The sequence below is a fragment of the Sus scrofa genome, chromosome 6 (assembly GCF_054392235.1).
Source record: "Sus scrofa isolate SSC_HxYL_T2T_F1_AM1 chromosome 6, Sscrofa_HxYL_maternal_Yorkshire_Landrace_v2.0, whole genome shotgun sequence".
In the NCBI taxonomy this organism is placed as follows: Eukaryota; Metazoa; Chordata; class Mammalia; order Artiodactyla; family Suidae; genus Sus; species Sus scrofa.
In genome coordinates this window covers 162,874,123-162,899,918 of record NC_139388.1, presented here as the reverse complement: position 1 = coordinate 162,899,918, position 25,796 = coordinate 162,874,123, and the positions used below count along the sequence as shown (strand labels likewise).

General features: G+C 43.8%; 2 protein-coding genes across 7 annotated transcripts in view; both read right to left on the bottom strand.

Annotated features, from left to right (window-relative positions):
* Window positions 1-6,646, bottom strand: part of NDC1 (NDC1 transmembrane nucleoporin) — a 56,351-nt gene extending 49,705 nt beyond the window's left edge. For 2 of the 4 annotated variants that reach the window (XR_014808221.1, XM_003356460.5), the window contains exons 1-3: window positions 6,175-6,266; window positions 4,994-5,114; window positions 1,679-1,780 (exon numbers count right to left, since the gene is read on the bottom strand). Coding sequence is in view for 2 of the 4 variants with exons in the window: in XM_003356460.5 (XP_003356508.4) it covers window positions 1,679-1,780; window positions 4,994-5,114; window positions 6,175-6,231 (280 nt within the window). In the remaining 2 variants the exon portion in view is untranslated. Of the gene's footprint in view, window positions 1-1,678; window positions 2,795-4,909; window positions 5,115-6,174; window positions 6,267-6,412 lie in introns of those variants that run through there. The other 2 variants (XM_084965009.1, XM_084965008.1) reach the window with 2 other exon arrangements.
* A 542-nt stretch (window positions 6,647-7,188) lies between these two features.
* The window catches only part of YIPF1 (Yip1 domain family member 1), a 54,648-nt gene continuing 36,040 nt past the window's right edge, over window positions 7,189-25,796 (bottom strand). For 2 of the 3 annotated variants that reach the window (XM_005665413.4, XM_003356459.5), the window contains one exon: window positions 19,600-19,776. The gene's annotated coding sequence lies outside the window, so the exon portion shown is untranslated. Of the gene's footprint in view, window positions 9,591-11,117; window positions 11,253-18,450; window positions 18,553-19,599; window positions 19,777-25,796 lie in introns of those variants that run through there. The other variant, XR_014808235.1, reaches the window with a different exon arrangement.

The following is a 25,796-nucleotide window of genomic DNA, read 5'->3' as shown; positions in this document are numbered from 1 at the left end:
AATAAGCAAATTTTTTTTTTTTTAATTTAAAAAAAAAGAATGACTAGTGCAGATCTAAAACTGGTCTGGCATCTAAAACTAAATCACCCAAGAGTTCCCTGGTGGCCTAACAGTTAAGGATTTGGTAAGGATTTGGGATAGCCACTCTTGCGGCTCAGATTCAATCCCTGGCCTGAGAACGTCTGTGTGCCTCGGTGGCAGCCAATAAATACGTACACACATGGAAACAAACTAGATGACCCAGGTACACAGGACAGTGTGAAGGAACATATGCTACAAGCCTAGGAGTTCTATTGACAGCTTGAATAGAAAGAGACCCATCAGCCAGTAGTGAGGGATTAGGAAAGCAAAGAAAAAGGGTGTATTATAAAATCTATAGAATGATTTGAAAATTTAAACCATATCTAACAAAGAACTACTAAAGAGCTAAAAGGAGGAATGATGTTATGGTGAAAAAAGGAAACACCAGAAACAGCTTCTTGGAGTTCCCATTGTGGCTCAGCAGGTTAAGAACTCAACATAGTATCCATGAGGATGCGGGTTCAATCCCTGGCTTCACTCAGTGGGTTAAGGATTCAGAGTTGCCACAAGCTGTGGTACAGGTCCCATATGCAGCTCAGATCCCACACTGCTGTGGCTGTGGTGTAGGTGGGCAGCTGCAGCTCCAATTCGACCCTTAGCCTGGGAACTTCCATATGCAGCAGGTGCGGTCTTAAAAAAGTAAAAGAAAAAACTTATTATACCTTAAGGACAGACTCAAGGAATCTGAAAATGCAGGAAAAGGAAGGAGAGAAAGGGAGAAAAACACAAAAAGCTCTGAAATCTAACAGGTGATTCTCCCGAGGCAAAATGTAATATTTTTAATTCTGTTGGAAAATCACAGAACTACAGACTTTAATATTTGAAAAAGACCTTAGAAATTATTTTCATAATGTATCTGCTGAAGCACAACTTTAACACCAGCTGTTCTCCATTAAAAAGCTTATATCGTCTTGTGTGTGATAAAAAATGTATTAAAATTTTTGTACCATTTAACCATTTTTAAGTGTGTAGTGTGCGCAGTAAGTACACGCAGTTGTGCAACCATCACTGCCATCCATCTCCAAATTCTTCCATCTTCCCTGTACTCATTATCACTATACCCATGAAATAACTCTCCATTCCCTCCTTCCTCCAGCCCAGTGACCACCAGTCTACTTTGTGTCTCTATGAATTAGACTACTCTAGATACCTCACATATACATAAGCAGAGTCATACAATATTTATCCTAAGAGTTCTGATTTTTTCTTTTTTTTTTTAGGGCTGCATGTACAGCAAGCATATGAAAGTTGCTAGGCTAGGGGTTCAATTGGAGCTGTAGCTGCCAGCCTGCACCACAGCCACAGCAATGCCAGATCCTTAACCCACTAAGCAAGGCCAGGGACTGAACCTACATCCTCATGGATCCTAGTCGGGTTCGTTACCACTGAGCCACGATGGGAACGTCCTAATTATTTTTTAAAAACAGAGAAAGTATCAATCAAATAAATTTTCAGGTAAGACATATATTTCTATATATATTTTTAAAACCCTGACACAAAGCACAGCCTCTGATATACACACTGACATACAAAAGGCATGGGGTCTGCCTGTAATAAATTCAGATATTTTAAACATGGTTAATATTTGAAAACTCACCTGTATAGAACTCCACATTGAAAATACTTATTATTACTATTACCACTGATAGCAGCAGAAGGTAAAATATAATATAGGAACTATACAGACCACTGAAAGAATCTAAAACACAAGAGAGATAAATTAGTAAGTTTACTCAGTCACACAGTCATGTTTAGTATACTGCAGCAGAAAAAGGCTTGAACCACAACTACATTTTAATTTTAAAAGTTAACTCTTAAGAATTTACTCATATACTGCTGACATATCCCATAGGACATCAACTCAAGAACTACAGTGTGAGATATTTGGACCAAGCTCCAGGTCTTTTAAAATTATACTAGAATTTCTTTTAGATAACCCAGATGTTAACATCAGACAAAATAATACCATATGCAAACATATTTCATCATGGGAAACAGAGAAGTACCACATTTAGTAACATACCAACGAAGTTTCTTTTTAAAATGTAAATATTTTTCAGATCTCTTCTTAAAAAATGCAATTACTCCCTAGAGCTTAAAAAAAATTTCAAGAAATAGCATAATTTATTTATCATTCAAATGAGCTGAATTACAAAACAAAAAACCCATGATATTCCTGCGAAATACTAATAATACATTCACATTTTAGAGGGGTTCAACAATCAGTATTCCACTTAAAAACTGTGGCAAAGTTCTTAATAAAAAATTTATACATATATAGTGCCTAAAAACATGAGTAAGAGAAATAAAACTAATAAGGATGTATGTTTGTTCAAATAGGCTAAGACTTAATAATGAAACAGGGGAGTTTCCTGGTGGCCTAGTGGTCAAGGATTCAGTATTGTCACTGCTATGGCTATGGTTCCATCCCAGCCTCAGAACTTCTGCAAGCTGTGGGTGCCACCAAAAAGAAAGAAAGAAAAAAAAGGAACTGATTATTTTTAAAATTTGTATTCATTGACTAAAATTATTGAAAAATATTTATTAGGCATCCACAATTAACCTCGAACACTATACTGAGCTAAAGGAAAGAACTGGTTTATGGGACTGGAATTAAGCAAGGAAAGACTACAATTCCTTTTTTTTTTTTTTTTTTTTTTTTGTCTTTTTGCTATTTCTTGGGCCGCTCTTGCAGCATATGGAGATTCCCAGGCTAGGGGTCCAATCAGAGCTGTAGCCACCGGCCTACACCAGAGCCACAGCAATGCAAGACCCGAGCCGCGTCTGCAACCTACACCACAGCTCACGGCAACGCCAGATCGTTAACCCACTGAGCAAGGGCAGGGACCGAACCTGCCACCTCACGGTTCCTAGTCGGATTCGTTAACCACTGCGCCACGATGGGAACTCCAAGACTACAATTTCTCTGTGAAGACTTTATGAAGCAAAAGTTGGAGAGAACAAGTAATATTTGATGAGAAAATGGCATACATCAAAGGCAATCTGGAGAAAAAGTGGTACTAGGATTAAAGAACCCTTGGCCATGAAACGGCAGCAAGTTTTTTTCTCAGATGCCCATTCTGAACAATTAGTAATGGCTCTAGATTGCAATATTGACGATTCTGAGGTTGCAACTAGACAGCCAAGTTCGTAAGTGTGATGCAGAAGCAAGCAAGGTGGTTCCGGAAACACTTGTCATCCTTGTGCGGGCTTATGGCTTTACTTCATCTGACTCCTGGGACCCACCCAAGAAGTGATTGATACTTTTCAACAAAAAAAAACTTAAAATGATTTTAATTCTTTAGCAGCAATATCTCTTCAATGGCCCCAAGATAAAGCCTCTAACTCCTTGAAAACTGGTATTTTCTTCACAAAAATTAAATTGACAACATACTTCCCACTTTCCAGAGCACAAGAAATTTATTGTTACTGTTGCTACAAATGGCAAAAAAAGAATTTCAAGAGTATTTGTGTTCCTTAGCCTTAGGCAAGAATTTAAAGACTTCAAAACCTACTCTGGGAACATTTCTCTCTTTTTTTTAATTCGAGGGAGGCATAATGGAAAAACATAGGCTTTGAACACACAGACCTAGTTCATATCCTAGTTCAGTGACTTAGCAGCTGTTTTTCTGCACAAACTTATAACCTAGTCTCAGTTCCTCATTTAAGTAGAGATACTACTTCATTATCATATACAATTTGGAAAGAGTAAGTACTATACCTAAGATGCTTAGCACAGTGCCTGGCACACAGTAAGTAGCAATAATTGGTAGCTATTATTAACATAAAATATAGTTTAATGAATTTATTAGTTTTATTTATCTCCAAGGATTCTGAGAAACATTAGCCTGCTCCAATCTTTTCTTCTTCATCAATCTTTGAGTTTAACTCTATGTTCCTTACTTAGTCTTTCCCTCTCTTCTCTTTTCTCATCTTTCTTATCAGCTACAACATAGAAATGAAGTATTCTTGGAGTTTCTGTCGTGGTGCAGTAGAGATGAATCTGACTAGGAACCATAAGGATGCAGGTTTGATCCTTGGCCTCGCTCAGTGGGTTAAGGATCTGGCATTGCCATGAGCTGTGATGTAGGTCGCAGAAGCAGCTTGGATCTGGCATGGCTGTGGCTGTGGTGTAGGCCAGTGTCTACAGCTCCAATTAGACCCCCAGCCTGGGAGCCTCCATATGCCGCAGGTGTGGCCCTAAAAAGACAAAAAAAAAAAAAAAAAAAAAAAGTATTCTTAATTTAGACAGGTTTTTTTAAAAGCTATGTCATATTTTCTATCTATGATTTTTTAATAGCTAAAAGGAACATTTCTTTTCCTTAAAATACAATCTCAATAAAGCTGCCAAACAGAAAAGACAAACAAAATTAAATTTGCATTTACGTGATCTTGAAATGAGCTTTCTGGTTGTGTGATAATACAGTCTCTGATGGGTTTACTAACCTTACTGTATAGTGAAAAGGTATATATTAGGAAAGGAATGCCTCAAGATTACCTCAAAATGAATGATTTGCCATTGTCAATACAGTAATTAAAATAAATTATTTAAAACATAATGCAATTTTTTTCAGAGTTCCCATCGTGGCTCAGTGGTTAATGAATCCAATTAGGAACCATGAGGTTACGGGTTCGATCCCTGGCCTTGCTCAGTGGGTTAAGGATCCGGCATTGCCGTGAGTTGTGGTGTAGGTCGCAGACGCTGCTCAGATCCAGCGTTGCTGTGGCTCTGGTATAGGCTGGCAGCTACAGCTCCGATTAGACCCCTAGCCTGGGAACCTCCATATGCTGCGGGAGCAGCCCTAGAAAAGGCAAAGAGACAAAAAACAAACAAACAATAAAACATAATGCGATTTTTATGTTGAGAAGTGGGTCCAATAAAATTGTTTTCCCCAAACTGAATATCACTTACCAGACAGCCACTGTATAGGATGAAATAAATCAATGCTGCTGACGAGTACATATACTGTGGTACAGATGGGCAGAAGCAGCACTGACCAGACAATACTTGTAACTATCCTCCAGCCCAAAACCTATAGTTAAACAAAAAAGCCCCTCAATCATGAAGTCACTTAAACTACTTCAGCTATGCAAATCCTATGTTTTCATACAAGATGCTAACCACTAGTATTTATACCCAGGTGACAGTCCCTGCAGCTATATATAAGCCCCACTGGTTACTACTATGAATAACATTACGTACCACTGCAAAATCTTGTAATATCAGTGAGTTGGTGCATTCATTAGTCAGAGTCAGGTGTCACACTAAATATCACACTTGGGGGGTAAGGGAGATCTTATTTAGTTTTACAAGTGTATTTTACAGCAACTTATACTTGTCTCTCTAGGTTTAATTGATATATAAATAAATAAATATCTGAAAGTGTATACATTTCATGGGAACCACCTATATATTATAATTTTGTTTACAATGATTAGATATGCTCTCCTTATTGGACACCTACTGCATTGTTTTCACATCTTAATCACCAGTGCCTATCATATCACTCTTTGCCCTCCCCAGAACGGATGCAGAACTGTCGACTGAATTTCAACCAGAAGTACCTCCTCATCTCAGGCCCACAGTGCACGCATTCCCCTAACTTGATAAAATACCCGTCTTCCTTAACTACCTAATCCCCAAGTCCAGCCTCTGCTAAATGCATGCCACAGACTTTCCGATTATGGGCATTCTTTCCCTGCTTCTTAACCCAAGTAATCAACAAGTTACTGATTTGCACCTAGTTAAGTACACCACCCTTGCATACAACTCTTCCCCATTCCCTGCGCCAATTCCCATACTTCCCACTTTACAAGGCATAACAAGTCTGCTCTGAAGACGTCCCGCACGCACACTCTGTAATCAGCTTTCCCTAGCACGCCCCTCCCCCTGTAACCAGCTTCCACCCAACACACCTCCGGACAAGCCAGAAATCAGTCGCTCAGCTCTCCCCTTCCCCACGCGATGCCCACGCTGATACTCTAGGCGGCCCCTCCCTCGCCCAGCGCGCACGGGCTACTAGCGCTCGCCTGCCCAACCCAGCCCGAGCCCCGCAGCAGCAGAGCGACTGCCACCGTGCGCGCAGCACTCACGCGCCAAAGGATGTCCCGCGACCCGCCGGCGCAGGGCCGACTCGCAGCCGTGGCCATGGTGATGGCGGCCCCTACCCTGAGGAGTACAGAATACAGTGAGCCCGCCCGCCACCGCAGTTCAAAGGCCTGAAGGCCCCCAGAGGACCCCATTGGGGCTGCCTCAAACACTGCCTGAGAAAAGCCCGCCTCAGGCCCCAACCCATCCTTTCGAAGGTTCGTCTTTACAGGCTCAGTGGGCCAGAAATGCCCCGGAGGCAAATCCCCCAAAGGGAGCTGGGACTCCCTGGTCTGTCCTCGGAAACCCAAAAGGTCTCTCCGAGGCAGGGACCAGCGAGGCGCTAGAAATTGGGGGCGGCGCTGCATGCTGGGAACTGTAGTCTCGACGCCTCTCTCTTCCCCCTCCCCCCAGCAGGGAGGAGCGTTGCATTCTGGGACTCAGAGTTCCAAAGTAGGGCATGCTGGGAGTCGAAGTCTTCCAGTAGGTACCTTGTGGCCTGCTGGGAATCGTAGTCTTACATAAAGACGCACCTAGGCACAGTGTTGATTGATTAGAATTCTGCAATTAGAAAGACCTGGCAAAAGGATTTGCCTTCATTTCTACCTGTCTTACTTTATCGACCACCTGAAAGTGAAATCAAAGGATCTCGTGGCCACCTCCACAAAGACACTCAGTTTTACTGAAATGAAAATCTCCCTTTCGGGAAAAGATCTGGTTTCTAGTTCTAGCTCTGCCACTTGCCAGTTGGAGTATCTTGACCCACCTTGAGCCTCCTTTCTTCATCTATAAGGGTAAAAGTGGCATCTGATGATGTGAAGATGTAATAAAATGCTATACAAATATTGATTGTCATTCATTTCCTGCCAGTGAGGAAAAGGGTTTTTCACCAAGCTAAGTCCCAGTTAATGAATCCTCTGATTTCATCAGGCCTCAGTGAGAGTCCTCAGAGACCTACCACTAACACCTTCTAACAACTGGTTGTTACATACCACAGTTAACATTCAGTACTCTAGCAAGACAGATTCAGTGTTTTACTGACTTTGAAGAAATTGAGTCTAGTCGGAGAACTTGAGATCACATGTACAGCTCTGCAATGTCTGCTAAAAATGGTTTCCTGGGTTGCTTTAAGGTTATAACATATTCATTTCCAAAAACAAGTCAATATCAATCAAGTCTGAAGTACTGCAGGATAAACTGGGAATACAAAGGTTAAATCAGGAGTTCCTGCTGTGGAGCAGTGGGTTAATGATCCAGCTTGGCTCTGTGGAGGCGCTGGTTTAATCCCCAGTCCGGTGCAATGGGTTAAGCATCTGGCATTGCTGCAGCTGTGGCGTAGGTTGCAGCTCCAGCTCCAATGGATACCAGCTTCATGAGGGCAGAGACTTTGTCTATCTTGTTAATCACTGTTTCCAAAATACCCATAACTTAGTAGGTAATCAATAAATGTTTTGTTAAATGAATAAAAGAATGAATGAGGGAATGGAAGCAAGTAACTGCATTAGATAGTGTCTGATTCAGGACAACAGATTTTGTTATTTAAATCAAAGAGATTTCATTCACAGTATTGATAACAAAAGTACTGGAAGGGCTATAAGAGCACAGAGGAAGAACAAAAGGAAGTAGAACAGGAAGAGTAGCAAACAGAATAAATTATTACCCAAACATCAGAAAGATGCTACCACCTCAGCCTTAGAGCTCATCAGCCCATAGGCTTTGCTGAGTTGCCGAGGATAGTGGCTGCTGCTTTTAAAACCACACCAGGGCTGTTGCGCAGGAACTAAGGAGCTAGTACCCTATAACTGTTGAAACAACCACAACTGCCCACAACCACCTGCAGCTGCTCTCCAAGCCTTGGTTTCTTCATCAATAATAAGAAGATGTTGCAAGATGCTGTATTAAATGAGATTTTGTTTGTAAATTGTCTGCCGCACAGTAGACTTTCAATAGTAAATAACATTAGTTAAAAGATTACAGGCTTTGAAGTTAGATAAACATGGGTGCGAATACCTGCTCTGCTACTTAGTTGTTTTTAGATCCTGGGAAAGTCACTTTATCCTTCTTAACTTATGTAAAAAGAAGATTAAAAAGTATCCCTATAGTCAATGAAAGCAGGCCAAAAAGACACATACACTAAACAGATGAAACTGTAATCTAATCCCCCAAAATGGAATAAAATTAATTAAGAAAATGATACAAAATATGAAAGAATGATATTAATTAGTACTAGAAAAACTCAGGATTAGAATATACCACACCAGGTAGAAATAGAAATAAAGGAAAAACTACTATAGAAATGAAGGCTGAGTAGAAGGAACTCAACAGCAAAGAAACACAAGTTTAACATCATAACAAAGGACAGACATTTTTTCAATCAAAAATAAAGAAACAAAAAGGATTTTTTAAAAGCAATAAGTAGAGTAGATAGGCAAAGAAGATCTAACATATGAATAATGGGAGCATCTGAAGAATCTGGACTCTCATTTTTAAACACCCCTCTCTCCCAACAAGGTACAGGGATATGGGAATTATTTTTGTTCTCAAATTGTCCTAATATTTTTAAATGAGCCACGGTTTTCTTAAAGTTTTCATTTTGAAAACTTCACATTGTATACTCCTGAGCATCTCACAGCCGGATAAATGTTAGGAGATGGTGGTGGCCAATAACTCTTCTTTCTCTCCATCCATAAACTCTTTAGTGTCAAACTCAATCCTTTGAAGAGAGAAGGCTGCTGACTCTTGATAAAATGTGGTTAGCTGTTTCCAAAGGCAAAATAAAAGACATTTATTTTAAAAGACAGCTCTTTGGACATCCAAAGTCTCTTGTGCAACAGTATTTTGATTAGTCAAGCAAAAAATAAATTCAAAACACATGGATAATATTTCCTAAGGGGGCATGAAAAACACATAGTCCCCAGGATAAACACAAGTCTTTTTTTTTTTTTTTTTAACCGAACTCAAGACCTGGGGAAGAATGTGAAAGTTTCAGCAAATTGAAAATGAGGCTCAGGCCCCTCCTCCTTCCTTTGATGCCCCCTCTCAGGAGCCAAGCTGCACCTCTACATGGCTGTTTGGTGCATCAGATTACAAAGGAACCGCAATGAGGAGAGAGAGAGAGATCCTTGAGGGAAAATCCACGCAGGACAAACAGAGTATGTAACCAGGCTTCAGGAATGGCTTTTTCTTCCTTTTACACTGGCTGGGGTTGTTTGCAAAATCTGATTTACCTTCTGCCAAGGACACAGAGACCGTAAAATGAAATCTATGGGAAAGTGAGGCTCCTTGGTGTCTCATCTCGACTTCAAGGCAAAATCAAAGGCAGGATGAGTTCCTGGCAAGCAGTGGGTTAAAGGCTTTAGAATCAGACAGATGTAGAATTGAATCCTCACTCCTCAACCTCTTAGTGCGCAAGTTTCCTCAACTGTAAAAAACAGGGATAACAATGTCCACTCTTCCATCTGCCCATCTAAATGGAGCTCCATTACCCACCTTCAGATAATGTGATGGTCATTAAGATTGTTCACCAAGCACGTTGGCTCTCCTGCTTTCTAGGCACACAAGAGGATGGCACTTTACGGCCTTCTTTGAAATTAGGTAAGGTCACGTGACAGTTCTGGACAATGAATTGTGAGCAGAGGTGACACGTGTCACCTACAGGTAGAAGATTTAATTGCCATTGTGAGACCATCCAGGGCTCTCTTTTCCTCTGGCACAGTGACCGACGACATATGACACAGCACTCCCTCCATCAGCCCAAGGGGCTGAGTGACTACGGTGAACAGTTTCCCTGACAATCTGTAATGAACTTGTAACATGAGCAAGAAATAAAACTGTCATGGGAGTTCCTGTTGTGGCTCAGTGGTTAACGAATCCGACTAGGAACCATGTGGTTGCAGGTTCAATCCCTGGCCTCACTCAGTGGGTTAAGGATCCAGTGTTGCCATGGCCGTGGTGTAGGCCGGTGGATACAGCAACAATTAGACCCCTAGCCTGGGAACCTCCATATGCCACAGGTGGGGCCCTAGAAAAGACAAATAAGTAAATAAATAAAACTCTGTTGTTTTAAGCTGCTGGCATTTTGGAGCTATTTGTTGCTGTAGAATAATAATAATTTATTCTATCCCAAATGATACACATAGTGAGTCTATAAATGCAGTTACCTGCAGAGGGTTTGAAAACTCCTTGAAAAACTTGGTTTATGTTTTATGTATTACCTTATTAATTCACCTCACCAGCATTTACTTAGCAATGAGTATGAGCCAGGCATTGCACTGGGCAGGGAACTATACATTGGAGTAGAGCCTCTGCTATCAGGACCTCCTGTCTAGTATACAAGATACTATCTTTATTTTTTCTTCCTCCCTCCCTCCCTCCCTCCCTTCCTTCCTTCCTTTTTGCTTTTTAGGGCTGCACCTGCAGCATATGGAGGTTCCCAGGCTAGGGGTCCAATTGGAGCTGCAGCTGCCAGCCTATGCCACAGCCACAACAACTTGGGGCCCAAGCCTCGTCTATGACCTACACCACAGCTCACAGCAACACCGGATCCTTAACCCACTAAGTGAGGCTAGGGGTCGAACCCACATCCTCATGGATCCTAGTCAGGTTTGTTACTGCTGTGCCACGACAGGAACTCCAAGGTACCATTTTTAGACACTCTCCTAAACCGTACTCCCAGCTAATGCACTGGTAGAAGTGGTTGTCAGTTTTTAGTTTATAATTTGTTCTTGGAAAAAAGGATAAGGACGGGTCTAAGAATCCAGGAGTTCTCTGGTGGTCTAGCAGTTAAGGATCCAGTATTGCTACTGCTGTGGCTCAGGTCACTGCTGTAGCATGGGTTCAGTTCCTGGCCTGAGAACTTCCACATGCCATAGGCATGGCCACCACCCCCCCCCCAAAAAAAAGAAAAAAAGAAACCAAAACTAATCTTCTTACAGACCCATCTCCTCACCAACACATCACATCTTCTCCTTCATGCCCCTGCTTCAGCTGGACTCATATCTTTGAATATCATGTCTTCCACGAATCTCTGGAATCTCTCCTTCTGAAAATCTTCTAATTCCACCATTCGGTGGATACATCCTGCCTTGAAAAGCACAGCAGAGCAAACTTTGGAGCAGGACAATCCTTTCAAGTCCTAACTTTGCCTTTCCCTTGCTGAAAAGGTTACAAGTGTAGCTTTGGTTGAACACATATTATATACACGACACTGCAGATCATATCATACAAATTTAATTCTCACACTTGCCCTTCAAGATCAATTTTAGTAGTTCCAGCTGTGGCACAGCGGGTTAAAGGATTCGGCATTGCCGCAGCTGCAGCATAGGTCTCAGCTGCGGCTCAGATTCAATCCCTGGCCTAGGAACTTCCATTATGTGGTGGGTGCGGGCATTTAAAAAAAAAAAATCAACACACACACACACACACACACATACAATATGCTCCGAAGCACTTAAGTATACAAACTTGTATAGAGATTGTTACAGAGGAAGCCAAGCAGAGAAAGACAAAGTGAAGCAGGGATTCACACCCACATCTAAGTGAAAATATACAACTTTTTTTATATGGTTTTTCACTCTGTGGCTCTGTTTATTTTCTTGCTCTCTCCTTCTTTTTTTTTTTTGGCTTTTTTAGGGACGGCATATGGAGGTTCCCAGGCTAGGGGTTGAATCAGAGCTACAGCTGCCGGCCTACACCACAGCCACAGCAACACAGGATCTGAGGCTCGTCTGCGATCTACACAGCTCACGGGCAACGCAGGATCCTCAACCCACTGAGCAAGGCCAGGGATCGAACACGCAACCTCATGGCTCCTAGTCGTATTCATTTCCACTGTGCCATGACAGAATGCCTCCTTTTTCGTTTTTAATATTTACAAAGCTGTGTACTTTTGTTCTCATCATTTCCTCCACGTTACATCTTTAATCCCCTCTATCTGAGGAGGGCAATTATTGTCAATTGTTCCCTCTTATGAACAACACTGACCTTATCTAGTAACTTCCTCCTCCTTCCCTTCTTCTCCAGCACCTGGTTGGAAGCAATATTTCAATTGAACTATAAGGCCATCCGCAAGCTTTGTCTCATAAATGTTCTCCCCGTTCTCTCTGTTATTCGTTATACTGTGTGTTGAAGGGCACATAATCACTACAAACTATATTCCCTCCGGGCTAACCATCACTTCTTCTTAGTTCTACAATAATTACATATTTAGTGGTCTCCACCTGTTTTGTCAGTGTCTCCCCAGCCTGGGTGTCAGAGGTACGTTCCCTAGAAGATGCCTCAGGAAGTTACATTCCCTGGGTTCTTCCATGTTGGTAACATTTTGTCTGTGGCCTTCACAGCTGAAAGTCAGTCTGGCTGGGTATAAAATCCTTAGGTGGCTTTCCCTTCCTTTGGGTATCTTAGGCTGTTACTCTTCTGACAATCTTCTGATAGAAAGTGCTGTTGTCAAGTGTGATTGACAGTCTGATTTTTCTTTCCCTTATAAGTGAACTTGGCTTTTTAGCCTGGATGTCCCAAATGTTTTTTTCTTTAAAATCCATTAATTTTTAGAATCTATCTCAGAGTTGATCTTCTGGGTTGATTGGATCTTCCGGGTTGATTTCCCCAGGCATGAAGTATGCCCTTTCTATATGCAGTCTCCAGTCCATCAAATTGTTTTTTCAGGGAAGTTTTTTAATGATAGTTTTTAAAATATTATTTCTACTCCATTGCTTAATTTTTTTCTCCTTCAGGACATGTATACAGGTTTAGATATTTTTCTAAATTCTATATTTGTCATTTTCTGTTGAATTCTCAGATTTCTCTTTATTCATTCTGGAATTTAAATTTTTCCTTCTTTTCACTATTTTATCCCCTTAAGGCATTATCTGTTGTACAAAAACTGTATTACTCTGATATTCCCTCCAGTTCAGTCTTTTTTGTGAAATGAGTTTTCCCTTGTCTTCCCAATTCTTTCTTGGATGTTTTGTTGTTGTTGTTGTTCTGTTTTTTTGCTTTGCTTTTTAGGGCCACACCCGTGGCATATGGAGGTTCCCAGGCTAGGAGTCGAATTGGAGCTACAGCTGCCAGCCTACACCACAGCCACAGCAATAGAGGATCAGAGCTGTGTCTGTGACCTACACCATAGCTCACAGAAATGCTGGATCCTTAACCCACTGAGCAAGGCCAGGGATTAAACCCACATCTTCATGGATCCTAGTTGGGTTTGTTAACTGCTGAGCCACAGGGGAACTCTCCTTTATTGGATTTTTATCTGGTTTTGTGGGTATGTTTTTCTAGAATGCTTTCATTTTATTCTGCTTCTTGTTCTCATGTTTCTTATAACTTCAATGAGATTTGACTGCAGTCCTTTCTCTTGCTCATTTTTACATGAAATTAGTTTTCCTGCACACTTAGCAGGGAGGGGTAAGTCAGGATAGCTTTGTTAAATTCAAGGCTCTTGAATTCTTATCTATGTTTCCACATAGTATTCAAAAGTACGGCTTCATACTTTCTGAGTATGTACCCCTCCCTCTTTCTCATCCGGATTTCCCTTTTCTTTGCCTCAAATATCCCTCTCCTGCCCTCTCTGCGGTTTCTGGTCTGGTGTCCTGGAAAGACACTTTGTCTGGTTTGGAGGGTTCCCAGGACCTGGGCTGCTCTGGCTTCTTGAGACCTGACTTTAGACCTTTGCATTCCTCAGCTGCAAATGGAACTGTTCAACCTAAGCCTCCCAGTTCCAGCCGCTGTTCCCCTATGGGTCCACTATCCTTCCCAGGAAGCATTGACTAGCTATTTGGGGGTTTTGTATTTTCAGATTTCTCAGCCACTCTTTGTTTCCCTCTGCTTCTTTCCACAAAAATGCCGATACCATGCAAGTCTTCAAGCTGCCAGTGGTTTCCACCTACATGAATTTGGGGGTTTGTGGTGCTATCTTATCACCAATTTTTTTTTTTTTGTCTTTTTAGGGCCACACCTGAAGCATATGGAAGTTCCCAGGCTAGGAGTCAGATCAGAGCTATAGCTGCCGGCCTTTGTCAGAGCCACAGCAACGCAGGATCCGAGCCGTATCTGTGACCTACACTGCACTCATGGCAACACCGATCCCTGATCAAACCAGAGTCCTCATGGATACCAGTCAGATTCGTTTCTGCTGAGCCACAGCAGGAACTCCGTCACCAATTTTGTTATAGATGTCATAGGTTTTTGGTTTTGCTATCCTAGGTGCTCTGTTTTTTGTTTGTTTTAAATGGGGGAATTCAGGAAGATTAAAAAATGCCACAGTTATGTTTCCAAAATCCTTTTCTCTCAATTCTTTATATAATGCCAACCAGTGAAATCAAACAGACAATGGACAAACCACCATTTACTAACTTTTCTAAAAGTAGAGGATTCCAAGATTCAATAAATTATCTATCTAAAGCTCATTCTTGTTTCACTCCCGTGGCAGTGTGCCCATCTAAAGAGCATTTCCCAGCCTCCCTTGCAGCTAGGGATGATCATGTGATCCAGTGCTGACCAATAAGAGATAAGCACAAGACATCTGTGGGGCTTTGGAAAAAGGTCATCCAAAGGCAGATCAACTTAATGGGCCAATCCCTTTTGCCCTTTCTCTTCTCCCTGCCTGTCAAAAGCTGACTGCACAGCTGAGAGCTGAGCTGCCAGGTGTCTGTGCAAAGTAGAGAAAATGAAACTAACAGTTGGGAGTTCCCTGGTGGGTCTAAATGTTAGGACTTGGCACTTTCACCACGGCAGCCTGGGTTCAGTCTGTGGTCTGGCATCTGAGATCCCACATCAAGCTGCTGCATGCTGTGGCTAAAACAAAAAACAAACAAACAAAAAACAAAAAGAAACTAAGAGTCAGGGCTTTAGTTATTTTTGGTGACAGTATAAGCAGGTGACTAAAAAGGAGAAAGTGCTGGCTTCCCTATGCTCTGTTTTTCTCCCTGAAATAGTGCCAGGCAAGAGCCAGGTGGATTAGTGCAGATGCCAGGTTTGTCTTACTGCAGAAGGAGGCCCGAACAAAAGGCTTCTGCTGTTTTTTTGCAGACCTGGGAGGAGGGAGAGGGGGAAGAGCTGGGAGTGGAAAAGTACTGCATACTGAGTCACAGTGGAGAAAATATTTCAAGCACACCCCCACCCCCCCCCCCCCCCGCCACCTAAGAGAGGCTGTGGCTAGGCCCTCACTTCTCCCCATAAGGAGCCTGAGCTAAGGCTGCGGTGATGGCAGGGCGGGGCCAGACTCTTGACTGCAGCTCCCTGCAGAGAGTGCAGCACATGGGCTGCCCATCTAGCCTGGTGTGGGCCTTCCTGGGAGGCTTGTGGAGGAAGCTCTGTAACTGCCTTTGGTCAGGCATGAAGTGTCGTACATAGGTTTTTGGATTGGAGCTGGACTCCTCACTGCCTTGGAGAAATAAGGCAGGCATCTTGGGATTAGATGATGACAAATTCATGCTAAAGGCTGCTGAACAAAAGAAAAAGAAAAAGACAGAAGGCAGAATCCCTGATGGCCTCACGGAGCAGCCATATCATCTGGGACTATCTCCAAATTTCTATTTACATGAAATAAAACTGCTTATTTGTTGAAGCCATTGCTTTTCTGGGTTCTTTTACAGCTGAATGCAATTCATAAGGGTTACATGGGAGTCTGAAGAACAGGGGCTTCTGGAGTTCCCGCTGTGGCTCAGCAGTAACGAACCTGACTAGTATCCATGAGGACTCGGGTTCAACCCCTGGCCTCGCTCAGTGGGTTAAGGATCCGGCGTTGCCGTGAGCTGTAGTGTAGGTTGCAGACACGGCTCGGATCCCTCATTGCTGTGGCTGTAGCATAGGCCAGCAGCTGCAGCTCCGATTTGACTCTTAGCCTGGGAACTTCTATATGCCTTCGACATGTCCCTATATTAAAAAAAAAAAAAAGGCAAAGAACAGTGGCTCCCAAAAGGGTGATGCTGATTGATGGTTTTCACTGGTACTCGGTAGGCGAGAAAGAATGTAGTTGGTTTTTTTGTTTGTTTTTGTTTTTTTGTCTTTTTGCTTTTTCTAGGGCCGCACCTTCAGCATATGGAGGTTCCCAAGTGTAGGTCACAGATGTGGCTCCGATCTCATGTTGCTGTGGCTGTGGCATAGGCTGGTGGCTACAGCTCTGACTGGACCTCTGAAGGGTCCCAGCGGCAGGAGCTTGCGTCCCTCTGGAGTTGGGGGTACCGCCCTCCCAGCACATGGAGGTATTCACCAAACAGAAGCTCTCCAAACCCTGATCTTTTGGAATTGTTTATGGACACTTCATCATACAGGCATGATTGATCAGAAACTCCACTTCCAGCCTCTCTTCTGTCTCCAGAGAATGGGGGGTGGGGATGAAAATTCCAAGCTTCTAATCATGGCTTGGTCTTTCTGGTGACCAGTCCCATCCAGGAGCCTCCAAGAGTCTCCTAATTGGAACCCAAAATGCTCTACCACCCAGGAAATTCCAAGGATTTACGAGCTCTGTCAGACATGATGTCTATCACTCAGGAGACATAGGGGTCCCGGGGCTTCTGCATCAGGAACTGGGGTCCAAGACCAAATAGTGAAACACAAGATTCTTCTAGAACCCCTATTTGTAAGGGCTTTAGGGGCTTTATGTCAGGAACTGGGGTAGAAACCAATATATATTATATGTTTATAATATATAAACATATATTTTTATGTATAATATAATAATACAATATAAACATAATATATATGCAATATATATTATTTCAAAATGTTTCTATTCTTCAATAAGAGAAAAATTCTGTAACTTTTGGTAAGAGATAAGAAGGGGAGGCTGCAGGAGTTCCCCTCCCCCATGGCTCTGTGGAAATGAATCTGACTAGTATCCATGAGGATGCAGGTTCAATCACTGGCCTTGCTCAGTGGGTGTTGCTGTGAGCTGTGGTGTAGGTTGCAGATGCAGCTTGGATCTGGCATTGCTGTGGCTGTGGTGTAGGCCAGTGGCTACAGCTCTGATTTGACTGCGGATGTGGCCCTAAAAAAAAAGCAAAAAAAAAAAAAAAAAAAAAAAGGGAAGGGGAGGCTGCAGATGGCTTGTACAGGGGAATTCACATGATCCACATATATAAGAATCACTGCCTTGGGCAGCAGGAATTAAGGATTTTTTGGGGGGTTGGGGTTTTTTTGGCCATACCTACAGTACATAGAAGTTCCCAGGCCAAGGGTTGAACCGGCACCACAGCAGTGACAACACCACATGGTTAACCCACTATGCCACAAGGGAATTCCAGGAGTTAAGTATTGAGGAAAGAGCGAGCCAGGTCACCAGTTCAGAGGGTGACTGGAACTACTTAAGTTCTTTGAAAAGCCCTTGAAAGACAAAAGAAATGTTTAACTGGAGAAGACTCGGGGGGTACAAAACAGCTGTCTTTATTTATTTATTTTTATTTTTTTGTCTTTTTGCTATTTCTTTGGGCCGCTCCAGCGGCATATGGAGGTTCCCAGGCTAGGGGATGAATCGGAGCTGTAGCCACTGGCCTACGCCAGAGCCACAGCAACTTGGGATCCGAGCCGCATCTGCAACCTACACCACAGCTCATGGCAACACCAGATCGTTAACCCACTGAGCAAAGGCAGGGACTGAACCCGCAACCTCATGGTTCCTAGTTGGATTCGTTAACCACTGCGCCATGATGGGAACTCCCAAAACAGCTGTCTTTAAACATCTGAAGTTAGGAGTTCCCATCATGGTTCAGTGGTTAACAAACCCGACTAGTATCCATGAGGATGCGGGTTTGATCCCCGGCCTTGCTCAGTGGGTTAAGAAGGATCTGGAGTTGCTGGGAGCTGCGCTGTAGGTCACAGATGTGGCTCCAATCCCACATTGCTGTGGCTGTGGTGTAGGCTGGTGGGTGCAGCTCTCACTAGACCCCTAGCCTGGGAACCTCCATACGCCAATGTTGCGGCCCTGAAAAGACATAAGACCAAAAAAAAAAAAAAAGAAGTTAAAAGGAAAGAGACCCAGAATTGATCTGAGCCCAGGGTTAGCATTCAGACCAACAGGTGAAAGCTGCAGAGGCGCTTCTAATGGCAGGAGCTGTTTAAGAGGAATGGCTGCCTTGCGGAGGCTGAGGTTGGTGATTCCTTAGCAGAAACCACTAAACTGTAAGATCCACAGGAACAGGGGCCTTGTGTGTCTTGTTCACTGCCCCAGTTCCTGGAATGGTGATCAGCACATAGTAGGGACACAGTACACGTTTGTTGAAAAAGTTACAGGGGGCGATATTTAGCATTTGACAGGAAGCTCGACAAGATGATATTAAACTCACGGTAGCCTGAATTTCTGCGCAGCTTCCTTTATGGGCATGGATGGTCAGCCTTTTAAGTTCAAATGGGTCTTTGCGGTTGTCTCAGAAACACACAGGGAACTCCTGCCCTGAAGAAGACGACAGAAAGAGCGGGGAATCAGCAAATCTGACCTGGCAGAAGCTCAGCTTCCCCAATGATGTGCATTTTGAATACAGGTATAAAAAAGTATCTCTGAGATGTCACTGGTTTCTCCCTTTACTGAACTCCAGCCAGGAAGTCACACCACCTTAAAGAGGTACTCAAAGGTGCTAAAAGAATTTTCTAAAATCTGTATGTCAAAATAGATTATAAGTAAGCATGTTCTTTAAACCCGCTCTTCCATATTTAGAGGAGAAAAAATTCTGAGGTCCATTTGAACCCCCACACCCCAACAGCTAATGCATTAAATCAGACTCCCAGCAGCCTCCAGCAGGCTGAAGGTAAAACATTAAAGAAGAGCCTGAGGTCAAAGTCATGAAGTACAGACACAGAATTTTTGTGTGTATTTATCTTGCAACCATTAGGTTTAGTCACCCAGTGCCAGGCCATCAAAGATAAGTTTTCAGGCTCTCAGTGAATCCCAACCAATGTTTACACGGTTTGGCTGCTTTAGGACGGCAAGGGGACCAAAGGCTCCCTTAGGTAATCTGTACACAATCCAGAGCAAAGACATCGAGTTAGAATGGATCCATTTCAGAGTTCCTGTCACAGCTCAGTGGTTAACAAACCCGACTAGCATCCATGAGGACACAGGTTCGATCCCTGGCCTTGATCAGTGGGTTAAGGATCCAACGTTGCTGTGAGCTGTGGTGTAGGTCCCAGACATGGCTCGGATCTGGTGTTGCTGTGGCTCTGGCGTAGGCCAGCGGCTATTGCTCGGATTGGACCCCTAGCCTGGGAACCTCTATATGCCGTGGGTGTGGCCCTAGAAAAGACCAAAACAAAACAAAACAAAACAAAGATGGATCCATTTCAGGGATGGAGGGTGTAGCCAGCAAGAAACACCACATGACAGTGAGAGGCAAGGGTGCCTGAGCAGCCTCGCCCATGCCCTTGTATTCCTCTCCAAATCAGTGCACGGGGACACAACGACAATCTACAGGCGAGGAAGAAGAGCTGAAAGACACATATGCTCAACCACATTTAATTTGTTTATTAAATAGGTGATTCAGGCTTCAGGGCAGCACTATCCTGATATCGGGGGTTGGGGCCACGCCATCAGTGTTCCTGCTGCCTTTGGTCATTCTGCTTTCCTGCAGTGGATGCCATGTCCAAAAGAACCACACTCCGCAAACCGTCAAAGAGAACTGAAAAACAAAAAAAGTAACTTTCTGAGATTCCTGCCATGGCTCAGCAGAAATGAATCTGACTAGCATCCATGAGGACGCAGGTTCGATCCCTGGCTTCGCTTGGTGGGTTAAGGATCCAGTATTGCTGTGAGCTGTGATGTAGGCTTGAATCCCAAATTGCTGTCCCTGTAGCTCCTACTCGACCCCGAGCCTGGGAACCTCCATAAGCCAAGGGTGCGGCCCTAGGAAAAAAAACAAGAGTAACTTTCTAGATAAACATTCCTCCCTATAGAAAGGATTTCGAGATATGCCTTCAATGCTGGAGCCATCTGCCGCCACCAGCTCCCCAAACCTAGGGCCTTGAGCCCTGACGGATAGGCTCCAAGGAAGACTTAATGTTGGAGGAGAGATGATATTTTTTTTAAAGTTTTCCTCTATTTCTTTGGAAACCCAGTAACTCTCTCTGACCCAGATCCCAGAGCTGCCTTCACCCATCCTCCTTTCTCTCCCCTTTGGGACTGCTCTGTGTTTGGCGCCAGAGGAGGAAAGATAGTATGGAGGGACATAAAAAGATTTGGGAGCCGAAGAGCTGCCTGTGGATGCGGAAACAGGAGGCTGTACGAGGACAGGAGCAGGAGACAAGGCAGCACAAACAGGTCAGGGGGTGATCATGGCAACCCAGGGAGTTTGGGTTTTCTTCGCTAGGTAACAGGAGGCCAAAAAAAAAGACAAAGATGGACACAGTGAAAGACACAGATTTATAAATTTTCACAGACCCCTATCACTACCTACAGGATGGACTGGGAGGAAAGGAAGAGACAGGGCAACCCATCAAGTTATCAGCCCAGTCTAAATGTAAGATGATCAGATCTGAATGTGAGCTATGGTACTAATAAGACAGATTCAGGAAATATTTCAAAGGCAGAACAGCCAAGTCTTGCTGACAGAGAAGATGTGGAAGATAAGCAGGAGAAACCTACACTGATGCTGAGGTTTCTCACTTGGTGACTCAGCGGGTTTCTTAATTAATCCAACAAATACGGATGGAGGACTCACGTGCCAGACCCTGCGTGCGATGATATACAAACATGGTCCCAACTCTCATGAAACCTACAATCTAGTAGAAGAAACTACAGGGTAAACAAACACACAAAACATTAATCATGGGAGTTCCACTGTGGCTCAGCAGGCTAAAAACCCAACATAGTGTCCATGAGGATGTAGGTTTGATCCCTGGACTTGCTCAGTGGGTTAAGCATCCAGTGTTGCCACAAGCTGTAGTGCAGGTTTCGGCTCAGATCTGGCATTGCCGTGGCTGTGGCATGGGCCTGCAGCTGCAACTCCATTCAGCCCCTAGCCTGGAAACTTCCACATACCACAGGTATGGCTCTAAAAAAAAAAAACAAATGTTCTGTAATTACAATTGTAAGGTACCGTGAGAAGGAATGATTCATAACCTCATTGAGTCTGAAGGCAGGGCCGGTGTGGACAGCAGTGCCATTCACTGAGACAGAAAAATATCAGGAGGATCTGGTTGTTGGGGGGATGAGTTTAGTTCTGACCATAACGAAGGTGAGGCATCTGCTGGTGCACGTAGGTGAGGATTTGTAAGAGATGCGGACATGGAAAGAGGCTAGAGAAATGGGCAAATCCCGGGGCAATTAAGGAAGGTTGCACAGAGGAGTTGCTAAAGCATGCATGGCTTTCCTTTGTCCTAAGTGAATAAGCCAGGCCTCCCTGGCGACCTCATCGGGGGAAATAGCACAGCCGGGTGGCAGCACTTAAGCACACCATGACGGTGAGCCTGAGGCAGCAGGTATCTGCCTAAATCGACTGGCTCTAGAAAAGGAAAGAGTTGCCAACAAAGTATTTGTGAAAAGAGGTTGGAGTTCCCTGGTGGCCTAGGGGTTAAGGATCTGACGTCACTGCTGCGGTTCGGGTCACTGCTGTGGCAAGGGTTTGATCCCTGGCCAGGGAACTTCTACATGCCATGGGCGCTGCCAAAAAAAGAAAGAAAAAAAAGTGGTTGCAGAAGGGTGTACCTTGTAATTTGCTGGAATGAAAGAATCTAAAGTCCTGATTGGCCTTCTGGTAAACATCAGCTTTGGTTTCTGAAATGCTAAATAAAGATAGGGACAAATCAGCCCACAGGGCAGGAACTATATTTTCCGAAAAATACACTCTGTTTTTCTCTCATCTTTCTAGCTGTCTGTTCCAAATTAATGTCAAGACTGGAAGAGGGGCGTTCCCATTGTGGCTCAGTGGTTAATGAACCCAACTAGTATCCATGAGGATGCGGGATTGATCCCTGACCTTGCTCAGTGGGTTAAGGATCTGGCATTGCTACAAGCTATGGTATAGGTCACAGATACAGCTTGGATCTGGCATTGCTGTGGCTGTGGCATAGGCTGGCAGCTATAGCTCTGCTTCGACCCCTAGCCTGGGAACTTCCATGTGCCATGGGTATGGCCCTAAAAAGACCAGAAAAAAAAAAAAAAAAAAAAAAGACTGGAAGGGGATATGAAAGCAGAAAATTCCCTTCTCCTGCTGCCAACATTTAGTAGGCAGCCTATAGGGCAGAGGCTGGGAATTCCTGGCACTTAGGCTGAAGGTAGCAAGTAAGATGATACTGTCCTTTGTGTCAACTTCGGTTCATAATGTCACCGTCAGCCAGGGCTCCCTTGCCTCTTCCAGGCCTAAGACCTGACTCCTAGGCACCTCTGGCTCCCCACCGTGGTGGTGTCCTGTGGTGCAGGCATGCCCTGCTCCCTTCCTGGCCCCATCCCTGCATCCACGCCTGGACCATGTCGTCATTGCCTGACCTGGGATGTTCCCATCAGAAGTTCCTGAAGTCATGATTCTCTCTTTGACTGGGCAAGGCCTGCTTGTTTGTGTGATGCAGGAGATATAAAATCGGGGCATCAAATCTGGGAAGGTAAGGACCTATCTCCATTGCTCACCAGTGGTCCAGCACCTACCACAGACTAGGTCCTCAGTGGATGAATAAGGGTGTCCCAGCAACTTGGCAAATGATCCCAGGAAAGTTCTGAGTGCCACATAGTACGTATATAACCCTCGCTTGTTCAAATCAAGCTTTTCCCACATGCCTACTGAGTGCTGGGGTTATATTGGTAAATAAAACTCTGACCTCAAGGAACTCTGCCTATCAAGTTACAGTTAATAAGAAAATTGTCGTAATAGAGAAATATACTAAGAGCTGTAGGAGACCCCAGATAAATAAGTAAGTAATATTACCTGGAGAAGTGAAGCAAAACTTCACCAAGGGGAAAGTATCTGAAACAGGTCCTGAAGAATAAATAGAACGTTTCCAAGGTGACAAGGGAGGGAAAAGGGCATTCCAGAACTTAAATCTTCAGGGATTTCAAAGTAACAGTTCCAGTAATTAGAGGTAGTGCTGGTACTGCTACTACCAGACGGTTGTGCGTGATGGTTGCAGTGGGATACAACGAATAATTACTTCTGTGAGAGCTCAGTTCAGTGAGAATGAGAGCCTCAGTAAGGAGAAAGGAGATACGGATATAAGATAAAAGCAGTTTAGTAAGAACTCTGTAGTATTAACTAGGAATTGGAAGTATCGGTATGAAATCACAATATATGCTCTGAAAAACAATAATCAAGGAGTGGAGTTCCCGTCGTGGTGCAGCGGAAACAAATCTGACTAGGAGCCATGAAGTTGCTGGTTCGATCCCTGGCCTCTCTCAGTGGGTTAAGGATCTGGCGTTGCCGTGATCTGTGGTGTAGGTCACAGATGAGGCTTGGATCTGATGTGGCTGTGGCTGTGGTGTAGGCCGGCACCTGTAGCTCTGATTTGACCCCTAGCCTGGGAACCTCTATACACCATGGGTGTGGCCCTAAAAAGCAAAAAAAAAAAAAAAAAAAAAAAAAAGAATCGGGGAAACAACAATCATATTTCCTAGCTCTGGACACTGAAAAGGCCTGAAAATGAAGACCAAGTCAGTTGCAATAAGGACCATTAGCATCTAGACTGTGACCTAGAAATACTATTTCCCCACTGAACAGACCCAGGACTCCTAAGAGAAATGGCTCAGACTGGATCTGGGACAGGAAAAGTTCAAAATAGACCCAAAACATTTGGTCCGTAAAACAGAGAGCAAGGTGGTCATCAGAGACTCCTAGCACTGTGCCAACAGGACCCAGTGGCCAATCTGAAAAGGCTCCCATTGGCCAAATATAGGACAATTTTTAGGACAATTTTTTTTTTTTTTTTTTTTTTTTGCTTTTTAGGACCACACCTGTGGCATATGGAGGTTCCCAGCTGAGGGTCCAATGGGAGCTGCAGATGCTGGCCTACACCACAACCACAGCAACACGGAATCTGAGCTGCATCTGCCACCTACACCACAGCTCATGGCAACGCCAGATCCCTAACCCACTGAGAGAGGCCAAGGATCGAACCCTTGTCCTCATGGATTGTAGTTGGGTTTGTTAACTGCTGAGCCACGAAGGGACCTTCCAAATATAGGACAATTTGATCATCAGGAAGCATATTTGCAATGGACTGAAACTAAGTGGTCATTGCTGCAGAGTGCTGGTGAGCCAATTACTATTTTGAAAGCAGGTAAATGTAGAGAAAAAAATCATTTAACTTGCTCTTCTTACATAAAGCATACCAGTGGACACCCAAACAGATGAAGGGAAGTTGTTTTATTTTAAAGGGTTGCACCCATGGCATATGAAAATTCCCAGGCCAGGGGCCCAACTGGAGCTGTAACTGCCGGCCTACGCCACAGACACAGCAACGCAGGATCTGAGCTGCATCTGACCTACACCACAGCTCACGACAACACCAAATCCTAAACCCACTGAGCGAGGCCAGAGATTGAACCTGCATCCTCATGGATACTAGTCAGGTCTGTTACCACTGAGCAACAAGGGGAACTGCAGGGAAATTTTTATTAAAGAAGTATTCTAGCTAATAAATAGAGAAGGAATGGAGTTCCCTTGTGGTGCAGTGGGTTAAGGATCTGGCAATGCGATGATTTGGGTCACTGCTGTGGCATGGGTCTGATCCCCGGCCCAGGAATTTTCACATGCCACAGATGCAGCCAAAAAAAAAAAAAAGAAATAAGGAAGGAAAGATAGAACTGAAGTATCACCATTTTAAACCCTAATGAATTAATGGGTCCAGGCTTATTAGTGGCTACTAACATTAAAAAGACAGAGAGGGAGTTCCCGTCGTGGCGCAGTGGTTAACGAATCCGACTAGGAACCATGAGGTTGTGGGTTCGGTCCCTGCCCTTGCTCAGTGGGTTAACGATCCGGCGTTGCCGTGAGCTGTGGTGTAGGTTGCAGATGCAGCTCGGATCCTGCGTTGCTGTGTCTCTGGTGTAGGCTGGCAGCTACAGCTCCGATTAGACCCCTAGCCTGGGAAACTCCATATGCCGCGGGAGCGGCCCAAAAAATGGCAAAAAGACAAAAAAAAAAAAAAAAAAAAAAAAAGACAGAGAGATAATTAGACATTATGAGTCTATGGATGGGAGAATTTTACACACATATCAAGTAGTCTTAAAAAACAACAAAATCAAACCTGAATTTGATCAAACCATTAGAAACAACCACCAATTCACAGAAAACAGAGGACAGTGCTATATGTTAAGAGATACCATGGAGGAGTTCCGTTGTGGCTCAGTGAGTTACGAACCTGACTAGTATCCATGAGGATACAGGTTTGATCCCTGGCCTTGCTCAGTGGGTGAAGGATCTAGCATTGCTGCAAGCTGCACCATGGGCTGCAGATGCGGCTCAGATCTGGCATTGCTGCAGCTGTGGTGTAGGCCGGCAGCTGCCCTCCAATGCAACCCCTAGCCTCGGAACTTCCATGTGTCATGGGTGTGACCCTAAAAGGAGCAAAAAAAAAAAAAAAGCTACCATGGAGAAACAATTAGAAAAATCCAGACAGTGAAAAACTATAGGATAAGTGATTTTTCAACAAATTAATGACAAAGGGAAAGAGAAAGAGACAGGTAAAATAGGACTCTGTGATTTAAAAGGCATTT